Raw genomic sequence first — 13183 nt, 5'->3', positions numbered from 1 at the left:
CAGGCAGGCCCATAAAACCTCCCACACTGGGAGAGCCCCAGCAGAAAAGCAGGCGTACAGTAGCTCCTGTGACCTCTCCGTTCCTCCATGACTAAGTGATTTAGCCAGCTCCCGGTGCAGGCCCCTCTTTCACTCACAATACCCCCCACCCCCCCCTCCCCTCCTCCCCACCCCCACTCCCCCTTTTACACCCCCCGCACTCCGGGTTGGAGATGGAGGGTGGGCGCCGGAGAGAAAGAGAATAGGCACTCACAAAAGCGCTCACACATTGGTGACCCTGCAAACAGCACCCATCCTTAGATAGATGTGCGGTATGCATATTTTGGCTGCAAATTGGGACCCCGACAGAGGAAGAGGGAGGAAAAAAAGAGTGTGTGTGTGTGTGTGTATACAAGTGTGTGTGTGTGTGTGTGTGTGTGTGTGTGTGTGTGGGGGGGGGGGGCCTCAGGCTGCCTGTTCCTCACCCTCTCTGTGAGTCAATGGTGTTCCGGCAGCTGAGGTTCTTTATGGGGTGGGGAGGTGGTGGTGGGGGCAATCTGGAGGGTCTTGTCAGAGTGCCGAGCAGCTGCTGTTTTCTGCAGAGCCTCTTTCATGGACCACAGGCCTGGAGTGGGGCTGTGAATGCATAGACAGCCCCTTCCCAGCCAACCACCCACCCTTTACCCCACCACCCCACCCCCGCCCGCACTGGAAGCCCTCTTGTACAATGCCCGATGAAGAGTGACACAGGCGGAACACGAGGAGAGCGAGTGCTGCTGTTGCACGGCCTTCTCCGTCGCCCAGGGTGCCGTCCTCACTCTCGAACAATGCTTTTATGAGGTATCTGTAGTGTCTTCTCAAACTCAAACGCAGATGCTAAATTCCGTATCAGAGTACGAGCGGTGAAATGTCGCTCGAATTTGTATTGGCATTTGCAATCACGTCTTACACATGTGATGTGATACAATTAAAAAATAATAATAATAATAATAATAATAATAATCGATTGCAATAAACACATCATCCTGATTCAGGTTAGATCAAAAGAGGTCAATGTGAAGCACAACCTCACGTTATTCTCCTGAGTGGCATCTGAAATCGTCGCTTGCAAGGCATTGAGCTGCATTTGCTCCCTTTTCTTCATATGATTAAGTTAGTTGTCACATTATTGTTACCATTAACACACAAATCCTCCCTTCTTATCAACAAACACGTGTTACAATGTTAAATTCACTCCGACTATACTTTAACTGTATTCCAAACGCTTATAGAGGGTATCCCGGGTCCTATATCGCTGGCTCCGTCCTAGGTGCAGCGGATGAGGCGCTACGTTGGTACCAGCAGCTCGGCGGGCCCATGCGTTGGCACCGGGTCCAGACGGGCCACGAAAAACCCTTAGAAGCTGTCTGAAGGCACCAGGTTTCCGGTGGTGTCCAGCTGCATGCATTTGCACGTGCACGCAGAAACCGGGCATTCCGTGTGGTCTCTAGAGAGGAGAGTCATAGGTCAACCGACAATTTCAAACCAGAAAAATATCCGCACAGAAGTAAAGTTTTCACAATCGGAACCCACACGAGCACAGAAAGGAATTTAATTTGTTTTTCAAAAGTACCTTACAGTATAAGTGGAGCGTAAAGCGATAAGCTGCCAACTTCTCACCTAAACCAGCTGAGCATATGGCCGGCGTGGCCTCCGTGGCGACAGTTGTGGCACCAGGTGAACCAATTATTGAATTGGGCCAGTTTGTTCTCCCTCGTCAGGCCCGCCTTCTCGTCCGACTTCCCCGTGCCTTGTAAAAGACTTGATATTAAATCCATTTCAATAAACCGCGTTGTATATCTGCCGCCCCACCGGCGTGTTTTATGGGGATGCGCCGCAATCAGAAAACTGAAACTTTGTGAGCGCGCTCAAAAATTTGCGACGGCGCCCGAATGCAGATCAAAGTCCACTGCCTTTCCTCCTCCAGATGCTTGGTTAAGTATTAAAAGCACTTAAGCAGCACCGAGATGCATGGCCTATTACCGCATAAATCACCGGCCATTTGTCCACATGACATTACACCGAGCTGATTTACCTGGGCAGTTGGAAACGGGTGTGCCCATGTTCATGAGGCAGAGGGCGCAGCGTGGCAGAGGCTTCCTGCAGCCGGGGCAACTGGTGACTTTGGACTTGGTGGGGGAGCCGCTGACACCGTACTGGCTGAAGCCACGGCCCTGGTGGGGCAGGGCCGAGCAGCTGTAGGAGATGGACTTCCCGCAGAAGTTGCAGCTCACAAACACCTGGCCCGCAGGAAGAGCAAACACAAAGGTCAGCCGATAAGATGCCGGGTACACGGAGGCTGGAACGGGCCGGCACTCACTTGCCAGCTGCCTGCACGTTTGTTAGGAGCGAGATTAGGGGCTAAATAATTTGCCGTTAATGCCAGCGGGAAAAAGCTTTATTTGGTGGTGGCTTTGACTGTGGCACGCAGGTACAAGGTGTAGTCAAGCACTACTGGCGGTGCGGCTGGCGGCACAAAGATACCAACATGCACAGTAAGGGGAATCCTTGACGCCCGTTTCAGGAAAGGAGAGAAATATCTAACTGCTCCGCCAGATACCATGAGAGTTGGCAAGCTGCGGTTTATGGGAATTATCAAGAAGATTGGAAAGACTCTTTGACCATTGCACCAGATTGTCTGGCAGAAACTAAGCATTGCACGACAACTGCCGGTTTTGTTATGAGGCCTGGGATCATTTAAAAATTAATAAATAAATAAAATCTCCGGGCATGCTCAAGAGAAACAAGAAAAGCTTGTGTGGTTTACCAATTTTTGACCGAATGAGTATGAGTCATTTTTTATCCGGTGTCCTTACCTGATCATAATGGGTGTTTTAGGGGCATAGCAAGCAGTTTTCCACCCCCTCTGACTATTAATTTGCAGTAACCTCCCATCGATGAAATCTCAAAATCATCACCTTGTCTCAAGTGTTACCTGGGCCAGTGGTTTTGAGCTGGGGTCCAGCTTTCCCCTGTGGATGTCAAACTCAGCCCTTTTGTGCCAGAACCTCCACGCGTCCAGAAGGTTGCGGTAGTTTTCGATCCAGCATTGGACCCGTGGGTCTTTCACCACCTCACCCGGGGAGCCCTTGGAAGAGATACAATTAAGATGAGGTTCGTCATACTTCATTCACCAGCATAGGGCGCCAGGACAGCAACAAAACTGCATCTTCTCAAAGGTCCATTGAGCAAGGCAGACAATCGCTTGCTCAAATTCGTGAAAGTAGACGGATCTCAAAATGCTGTGCAGCCACATACTATTTTGCACTGCGTGCTGGTGTTACGAAGCTTGAGCTCTCTAAATTCCTACACGTGTAATAGGTTTAAAGAGTCACAGATCTACAGTATTGCAACAGCTGTGGCCTCCAGGATCATCGCTGCCCTTTGTACGGCACAACTTTTCTCAGTTGCAGGTAACAGCAGGAAAAAACCATGTGTGCCAAAACAAAAATATTTTCACAGTGAAAAGTGGAGCGCCGTTCATTCCTTTGTTGTTAATCTCTCTAAAGAAAGTGAACTGGTGTGAAGTAATCCAATCACGGCGGTTACATGCGCGTCGTTTTCAGAGAGTTTTATTGGGTTTCAAATCATAGGGTGAAGCAAACCTCAGTGTGGCGGCTGTGACCTCGGTGTGAAAGAGCACAGAGGACATCCCAGGCACTCTGAAACATGTTTAAGCTGCTGCAGACTATGCCCAGCGCATAACACAAGAATCCAGCCTTTCAAACATGTAATGTTGTAATGTGTTGTTGCCGGGTTATTGATTTTTATTGTTCATTTTATGCCACACATCATAGGATAAGAGTGTAATAAAACATGTACACATTGGAACATAAAAATTTAGGTAGACTGGAATTTCCCTGAAGCCTATTGATGGAAACGGGTCATATTTATATATTATTTATTGCAACATCGGTTTAAAATTCTCCTGAAATGTGGATGGAAATATATTATTGTGGAATCTGACTATTTTAGAAAATGATCGTGGTCAGTACAAATCATTTCGATCAGGCGTTCTTCAGTTCTCGTATGCATCGCTGCATTTCAATGCAATTGGATGGAAAAAGATTACAGCATTCAAGAATCAGTCACAGGAATCAATCAGCGACCAACACATTGGACAATACAACGACGCAAACAGTTTTAATTCAAAACGTTATTAAAAATTGACGGAGTTTATGTGAAATGGCACAAACTGCCTACCTTGAGCATGCAGAAGCTGGCAGTTTGAACGTCGCCAGTCCGGTCCACGTAGCTCTCCATCAGGTCCACGCCATCTTTTGTCAGCCCCGTCAGCAGAACGCCCTCCAGGTTTCCCGCTTCCTTCATCTCGATGGTCAACTTCTCAATGTAGCGGGGCAGCTGTGGTAACAACGTTACGCCGCAGAGATGGATTTAATCACAGGGTTGCATGCAGCCCGGCAACAGCCCACTACGCACAAAGTTTAAAAGCTAATATAAATTGTGCTACAAAAGTTTGAGGTTTTACTTTGGTGACAGCCTGTTTTTTTTTTTGTTTTTGAAATGGATTAGGCGGCTGTAAGGGTATTTACCTGTGCATCGTTGAGGAACATACAGGCAAAAGCCACACGATCCCGCACCGCAACACTGCTCTCATACTGAAACAGTTCAAGGCACAAAAGTGTAGTTTTTATAAACATGTTGTGCACATTTTGAAGAACTGGACTTCTTCAACCAAAAACACAGCTATTTAATTAAAAACTCATTGAGGCGACCTAGGGTGTTAAAATCTTCATCATCATTATCTATTCAGGATATACTATTCATCTATATATTACACTATTTAACTCTATACTTTTCATCTTTTTTTTCCTGGTTGTGTTGTGCTTGTCCTCCAAAACAAGTGTGAAATTAACTGACCTGAACTACCTAAAGATGATCTGATATAGTCATAAAGAGAAAGACACAAAAGAAATGCACCCTGCAAATCAGCGAGCATAAAATTCCACATTTTTGTAAATAAAGAGATAAATGAAGAAATGGATTCTCAGAATTCCTGACTGGCCCTGTATCTAAAGCAGTGATCTCTAGACTCAACGGCACTTCCAGACATGCCCTCAGCCGCTCGGAGCACTCCATTCTTTCCCTTGACTGACAAGTGCGGCTGTGTATTGACAAGAATCGAACAATACCATATGTGACACCACACAGTGGTCACAACTCAATATACAATAAATTTTGATACTATTAACACAGTAATGTATTTAAGGGTCACTGTCATAAGTTGAAAATGCAATCAATATACATTAAGATACAATACAATATCAAATACTTTATTATAATATTACTGTCAGGGCTCGACATAAATGTTTGTCCAGTTGCCCTGGGCATCAAGATTAGGGCCATTGTAAACCATCTTGTAAGGTCTGGTAGCCCCGTTTCAACTTTTCATATGTTTATAAAAAAAAAAAAAAAAAAAAAAAAAAAAAAAAAAGAGAAAGACAAAGAGGTGTTATACTTCACCGTCTGAAAACTGAAAATGTCATAATCAGGCATCCAAGTGAAACTTCATTTTATTTGGGGCGGAAAATACCACTCCCACCATTATGCATTCTAGCCATTCTAACATGCCTCTGAACCATCCTTTTTTCAGGGTGTGGGGGGGGCTCCCTTCCCGGAAAAAACTGAGTTGTCCCCCTCAATATATCAAAAACATAACTATATAACTTTAAATAATCGTGGCTCTGTTGTCCAATCACTCCCTCTCTGACGGTAGACTGTGCTCACGGCGCGCCAGCGATGGGTCGCCCGTGATCTGTGCGCCAAAACTGTGTTTTTATTTTAGAAGTTGGTGATGTGATTTTATTTTACCCTGTTTCCTTATGCATTAAAACAATCACCATGTGTGATGGGGACATTTTCTCCGCCACCCCCCCTCCCCGAGCCAATGGGGTTTGAGCTATAGCTCCAGGTTCTGTTGTATTTAGTCCGGAAACTTTCACAAATTTCACCCCATCAGTCCGCCAAAATCTGTTTCTGAACAAATTAAGGCGAAAAATAAGCAATACAGTTATTGAATCTCTATTCATATTAGAGCTACAAGGCCTAATTTTAAAGACTGTTCCGATATTCATTGCAAACACCGCACCGGGACACCGCACACGGGGATTTTTTGTTTCATGTAAACATCTGAAAATAAAATAAATACATATACAATAAAAAACACACTGATTTTATAGGTTTTGTTTGGAGAAATGGTGTGCGGCCTATCTACCGCATACTTTTTTGTTTTAAAAGAAAAACACACCGCCGAATTATTCCCATCTTCCAATTCCTCTTTCTTTTTTTAAGATTTGTGTTGGTCTGTAGGCCAACAACGCAGTTGCAGGCAGCGCTTGTTATTCTCCAGCCGTGGGTGGAGTTACTCAGATGAGGGGTCATTATGATTCTACTGAGGCACCAAGTGACGTAGGAAGCTCACAAAAAACTGACTGGGTTGACTTATTTCAGTTTGTATGTTAGTAGGCCCATCAGAGACCCAAAGGTATGTGCACAACCACTAAAAAGGAGAGTATTGAGTGAGTAAAATAAGATAAACTGTTAAAAATATATGTTAAATATAACCAAAAAACCCACTGTTAATCAATATACTCCCCACTTTTTTGATAGTGAAATAGGGTTTGTATTTATATAGGATCATGATCACCCATTACAAAATGATTTCATTTTGACATCTAACTTGGCAACCATTTTTTAAAGTTGGTGCTGGGCCCTGACTATATTTTGATACAGTATTATAATATTGTAATACAGGCAAGAGGCTAGGGATCACTATGTTTATCATCCATAAATTAAAAAAATAAAAAATAAATTGAGGGTCAAAACAAAGAATTCTCAAATGCACGGTACTTTCTCTCGACCCTACTAACCAGCACTCCATCATAGGCCCCAGGCTCGCTGGTGAGGAAGGCAAACATGACGATGAGGTAAGGGTTCTTGAGCTGCAGCCGCAGGGAGCTGCACATCTCCCTCCACAGGGAGCTTTTTTCGTCAGTGTAGCCCGACAGAGCCATGGCCACCACGTTCAGGTTTAGATCACCTGAGAACAGGATTGGGGAGGCATGCTCATTAAACCAACAATTAAACTGTCAGGTCACAGAGGTGCTGCATGTTGACAACCATGTGTTTGTGGTTATCGGGCATCTGGAAAACGGCCTCATTCATTTTTGGCTTTATTCAAGCAAAAAAAAAGGAAAAGGAGTCTTGCAGAAACAGAATTCAGGAATTATCCATTTCTACTAACTAACCATGACATAATGACAATTTCTCAATCGCTACTAAAATATTATCTCATAGTAGTGTATCCATTTTTTCCCCAAAATGCCAACAAATATGCATTGTGTGATTTTCTGAAACGTGTAGGCAGGCAGCTGTACCATTAACAAATACCAGTCAGTCGTCAGATGAGTTGTAAAAGAAGCAACAGTTGGACGTGCTGAGATAGCTCTGTTGACATGTCTTATCTAATGACTCATCCCATGGGTCCCAGTAAGGAGGTGCTCATTAGAACGCTCTGAAAAACATGCAACTTATATTGGTGGAGTGTTTCACAGTTAATGCATGTGTAAACACGTCATCTCTGTGGGATACAAGCTAAAAAGGCGACATAATAACAGCATATTAGAAAATATATATTAAAAAAATATCCTATTAATTATTATTCTATGTTTTCAAAGTAAACATTTCTCTATATGTGTTACATTTTCCCTCTGGGAAATAAAACATGAGAATGTGTCCTTGCAGTGCAAATATAATGGTAAAAACAAGGATAATACATCTTGGGTGTATTATCTGGCTGTGCAATAACTTGGGTTATTGCACAGCCAGTTCAAATACTTCTCAGCTCAAATACCTTCATCACCATTTCAAAATAGAAGTATCCAAATTACACCCATTATTTTGTAATATTACATATTGGGAACAAGGTCATAGCTAATGGTGGAAATGCTATAGGAATATTGTCCTAGAGCCAAAAATGTCAATGAAAACAACATGTATCACTAGTGTCAAGCCAGCTATACAATATAAACAATATCTCAACGGCACAAAGGCACAGTTGTAGTTGGCTTAGTTGGAGAAGGCTGTCAAACAGACTGTCCCACCTGTCAAAACATCAGGATTATGGAACTTCTTCCATTTTCATACCATTATTTAAATTGAAGCAAAAAATAACAAATACATTAAATCCCAATTTAACAAATATAAATTACAACAGAGGTCGTTATATTATAGTGTACTGGAAACCTCTGCTACAACACTCTAGACAAGGGTTCCCCAACCTTGGTGAGAACTACTCAGAGATAAAAAATATATATATATTACAAGTCACTTATCTGATGCACATTGAGATGTTTTTACACACACACACACACACACACACACACACACACACACCACACACACACACACACACACACACACACACACACACACAGAGAGAGAGAGAGAGAGAGAGAGAGAGAGAGAGAGAGAGAGAGAGAGAGAGAGAGAGAGAGAGAGAGAGAGAGAGAGAGAGAGAGAGAGAGAGAGAGAGAGAGAGAGAGAGAGAGAGAGAGAGAGAGAGAGAGAGAGAGAGAGAGAGAGAGAGAGAGAGAGAGAGAGAGAGAGAGAGAGAGAGAGAGAGAGAGAGAGAGAGAGAGAGAGAGAGAGAGAGAGAGAGAGAGAGAAGAGAGAGAGAGAGAGAGAGAGAGAGAGAGAGAGAGAGAATGCTGACCACTTAAAACATGTAATAAGGCTAAAAAGGGGAGTTCATAGCAGGTCCAAATACAGCAAAGAAAGGAGCTAAGAAATACCACAGATAATGTGGAAGTATACAGATACATTGCAAAGAGGCTAAATTCATTTTACCTTTGGTTTCAAGTCATAGTTCAAAAATTAACAGTTTAAACATTTACTGTTTAGTGTTCACTGTCCTGAAGTTTTCCTTGCTAATGGAAACTTTTCTTGTTACTGGCCAAAAGTAGATTTTATTCAAACACTTACACATGTATGCATACTGAAAATTGCATAATGCAATTCTTAATTTCCCTGTTCAATGTCATTAATAGCCAACTCAAGGTTAACATATTTAATCCCCAGTAATAAATATCACATTCTGTAACCATTTCTTTCTGCGAATCTAAGTACTACAGACAAGCAAGCAACAAACCAACACTAACGCACCCTTTTCAGCAGCGGCTCCCTTGTTCAGTATTTGGATGGCCCGGCGGATATCCAGGTTGAAGAGCGCCACGGCAGCAGCCCTCTCCCACTCGCGCTCCTTCTCCAGGGAATGAAGGAAGTGCTCCACGTCAATGTCGGGGCCCCGGCTGACCCAGCCACAGAGGCGCAGGGCCAGACTGCGCTCCTCGCTGTGGTACCGCAGGACGTTGGTCTGCCGGTCTGAACCGCTCCAGCACCTACGGCTCTCCGTCGTGCCTGCATGAGGGAGACATCAGATGGATCAAAGAAGGCCGTCACTAAATGAGAATTTCTCTACATAAGTCAATGAAAACACTTTCGTTAACCTTACAGACAGCAGCAAGACACATAAAAATACATTTCATATGTGGATACATTGAGTGTCCAATATACAAGTTCAAGTTCAAGTTCAAGAGAATATTTGTCACATACATATACATACAGTCATACATATATGCTACAAAGAGGGGTCCTAAGTCCACTACCTAGAAGTAACATATTTATAAGTTATATAAATGCTTTAATGGCCTTGTAAGTCATTTTAGAGTTAGTGAAAATATGTCATAAGTCATTATCAGATTGCTCACCTGAGCTGGCCTTGACAATGTTCTTGATGCCAGAGTAGACCAGGGCCTGTTTGTTCCCTGCTTTATCCTCCGTGCACTGCTTCATATGTAATGCTTACATAGGAAATCTGACAGCCATTGAAAAACAACAGTAGGACCTCTTGAGGTGAAGTACTAAATATTCAAAAAAATGTATAAAGTGCCAGCTCCCTTTTCATTATGTCAAAACAGACAAAAAGAATCCTATTAAAATCGCACTGTTTGCTCAACAGCTGGGATCATCAAACAAAAACAGCCTTTAGAGACCTTGTACAGTTTGTGTCTGGTCTCTATTTAAAGGATATGGTAGAGGTCGTACCACAAGGACTTGAGTTGGGGGTCGTCCCCTCCCGCCAGCAGGTGGTTCTTCCACACCTGCACTGTGTCATGGCCATACCTGGACTGAGCCCTCTGCCTCATCTTTGTGGCAATGTCCTTCTCAATCACACTCTCCGCTCCCTCCATGCCTTCCTCTGCACAGTCGTACAGGTGCCTGCCGCACGCCCACATCAGCGACGTGGTGGAGCTCCAGGCCAGCGAGATGCGCTCGAATACAGTGAAGTCGGTCATGACACGGTTTGTGGCAGACACCACCACCATGCGGTTCTGGGAGGACGGATGCCAGGCAAAGCTGCCGATTTGGCTGTCGCAGGGATGCACGCTGCGTTCGATGATGGTAGGCTCGGTCTCGTCGCCGATGGGCGTGGGGGTGTGCTGCATGTCGTACAGGCGGATGATGTTGCTGTCGCGTGTCAGCGTCGCCAGCAGGCCAGTGCGTGTTGGACACCACGCCACCTGAGAGCGACAATAGGGCGAAGCAAAAGCCACACACTGTTAGACCACCACACGGAGGCAAGAGATCAATCCAGAGATGGTTGTGAAAGTCTATAAATCCAAAGTGCATGTCTTCCATTTTCAGCATGATTTTTAGGAGAGTATATCATTTCTAGGTGGATGGGTCCCTGCTACCCTGTTTGGCAGAGTTCACAAACCTGCCACAGAAAAGGTCCCATTTAGTGGTAACCAATGCAATACATACAAATGCAATTTTACAATTTTGTTGTGGCAGCTCTCACACATTTCACCCCACCTTCACAAGAAACTGAATTGGGGTCTTACCTTAGTGAGCGGCTTGGGCTGTTCTGTCAACGTGAGCACAGGCTTCTCAAACTTCCTCAGATCCCAAATGGCCACCTGGCCTTCAAAGAAGGACGCCACGCGGTCATGGAAATGTGGGTCAACCGTCACACCCTGGATGGCCTTAGTGTTGACAAATGTCTTCTGGCTGGTGTTCCTCAAGTCAAATATGGCCAGATTACGGTGCATACCAGCCAGCAGCAGTTTCTGGTCACGCGGGAGCCAGCATAAGGACAGGCAGGCATCATTCTGGCCTAGCTCGTACAGAGGTTTTGTCACAACGGTGCCAGAGTCCAAATCCACAGAAGAGAGGCGGATCTTCTCAGCCGCTACACTTGCATCTGGCGAAAACTTACTGCTAATGTCCCAAATGAGGACAGAGAAGTCTGCTCTGTGTTTGTCAAGCCCAGCAGCCAGCCAATTGCTATCAAGAGGGTTCCAGGCTAGGGTGTTGCATTGACGGGCATGTTTGGGTACAAACTCCTTCCCCATAAGCTCTTTACATTTAGAGTTGTGACTCTGGCCCAAGCTAGTGAGAACAACTCTGCCGTTAGCTTGGCCCACAGCCAGCAGGCACTCAGGCTCATGTTTAGGATACCAGGCCACACATTTCATGTAAGGAGTGTCAGAGTTTATGGCGAGTAGAGTAGCAGCAGTTTCTTCAGAAAGAGGGAGAGTGCCAGCCTTAGTTTCGGCACTGCCCACAGGTCCGATACGATAGAGTCCAAGTTCAGAGTCACAGATCACATACCGGTCCGGGTGATGGGGGGACCAGAGGATGTCCGGTTTGGAGCCACTCATCTTCCCTAAGTATCTGGAAGCTCTTCACAGAAACCCTCCTTCTATAATGGCAACCACCTTGTTCACTGTATTAATGGACACGACTTTTAGCAAACAGACAATACATCATAATAAGATATAGCTGTTTTCTTCACAACTGGTTGTGAAAAGCACTGGGTAAAAGTGACTCATGTGTTCATCTAACATGAAGCGTTCATGTGGCGTAGTGACCCCCGTTAGCTGCAAAAGTAATAACAATAATAAAAACAACAAATATAATAATAATTAAAATGATCATTTGAGTTTATCGCAGAGCCACATCTAAAGTGTAAAACTTTATAATTTCTAATGCAAGTACGTATTTTGTTTACATATGACCGTAAACGCTGTATAACATATGTCACATAAGTCTAACTTTATTTACTGCTAACATGCTAACCTAAGCTAGCGCTAACTGACCATAAAGCGAGTTTAATAGCACCACACGCGAGTAAACGCTAATTTACAGTAATTTCGCCAGTCTACTCAATGACATTCATCGATATAGTAAAAATGAAAGCCACAAACCATTAAAAAAAACTTGGGACATACGATTTAAGACACACATGTCGACGGGGAGAACTGCAGCGCTTTCCAAGATGTTGTGTGTCACACCATAACATGTCCGTGCGAACAACGATTCAGCGAAGGTTCCGGTTACGCACAGAGGACTGCGGAGCACGCGTTTATAACTCTAGACAGGTCTGTTTGAAGGTCAGCAATCAAATGTGCAGATTATATCCATGTGAGTAATGCACAGAAAATAAAATAATACAAACCAAAAGAAACATATTACTATGCAGAAGCTGTATGAATAGAATATTATAAAACCTTAGACAATAAAAAGCGTATATTGTTTATTTAAATTCTTATCGTGTATTATTATTATAATTTTTTCATGATAAAATAGTAGACCTATTTGTAATTTTTCCAGATTTATTTATATTATTATAACAACAACAACAACAACAACAACAATAATAATAATAATAATTAATTTATTTTCAATTATTAACCTGTTTGAGAGTGTCTTGCTCAAAGTGCAGTTCTCCGCGAAGTGGCGCTGTAGCCATGCACTTTAATGCACACGGCTCCACAGACATACAATATAATAACACAGAAAGTCAAATGATAGAAAACTGTCAGCATTGATCGAATTGCAAATGTGAGTGACTAATGTCTAACAGTGGTCAAATGTCATCAGAAACGCACGTCAGCTCCCGAAATTGTCTTAAAAACATAGTTCCGATTGTGGCACAAGTATAGACTCAAATAAAAATGTAATTCAATGTCAATCAGGTAAGAATTCCTCATCCGAGCAGGGTTCGGGCTGTGCAGACGCGCAATTGTCTGCTTTCCACATTAGTGGGCGAGAGTGGAAAAGAAAAGAAAAATAACATGTG

The 13183-nt window shown here is 43.7% G+C and overlaps 1 protein-coding gene across 1 annotated transcript; it reads right to left on the bottom strand.

Annotated features, from left to right (window-relative positions):
• Positions 1 to 712: 712 nt before the first annotated feature.
• mios (missing oocyte, meiosis regulator, homolog) lies at positions 713 to 12380 on the bottom strand. Its single transcript, XM_080004927.1, has 12 exons — positions 12333 to 12380; positions 10944 to 11827; positions 10130 to 10619; positions 9807 to 9899; positions 9202 to 9456; positions 6909 to 7078; positions 4572 to 4637; positions 4222 to 4380; positions 2954 to 3106; positions 2054 to 2258; positions 1639 to 1768; positions 713 to 1465 (listed from the first exon to the last, which is right to left on the bottom strand). Exons 2-12 carry the CDS (start codon positions 11760 to 11762, stop codon positions 1375 to 1377), a joined length of 2631 nt encoding a protein of 876 aa, XP_079861053.1. The 5' UTR covers positions 11763 to 11827; positions 12333 to 12380; the 3' UTR covers positions 713 to 1374.
• Positions 12381 to 13183: the final 803 nt, after the last annotated feature.

The sequence above is a fragment of the Zeus faber genome (genome assembly GCF_960531495.2).
Source record: "Zeus faber genome assembly, chromosome: 8".
Taxonomy (NCBI): Eukaryota; Metazoa; Chordata; class Actinopteri; order Zeiformes; family Zeidae; genus Zeus; species Zeus faber.
The sequence above is the reverse complement of the archived record's forward strand: the minus strand, read 5'-3'. Positions and strand labels throughout refer to the sequence as shown.

Coding starts and splice junctions, on each gene's coding strand:
- mios (XM_080004927.1), bottom strand. CDS start 11,762: ATGAGTGGCTCCAAACCGGACATCCTCTGGTCCCCCCATCACCCGGAC. Junction 4,381..4,571: donor TGTTCCTCAACGATGCACAG/GTAAATACCCTT, acceptor TTGTTACCACAG/CTGCCCCGCTACATTGAGAA. Junction 1,769..2,053: donor ACCCGTTTCCAACTGCCCAG/GTAAATCAGCTC, acceptor GTCTTTTACAAG/GCACGGGGAAGTCGGACGAG.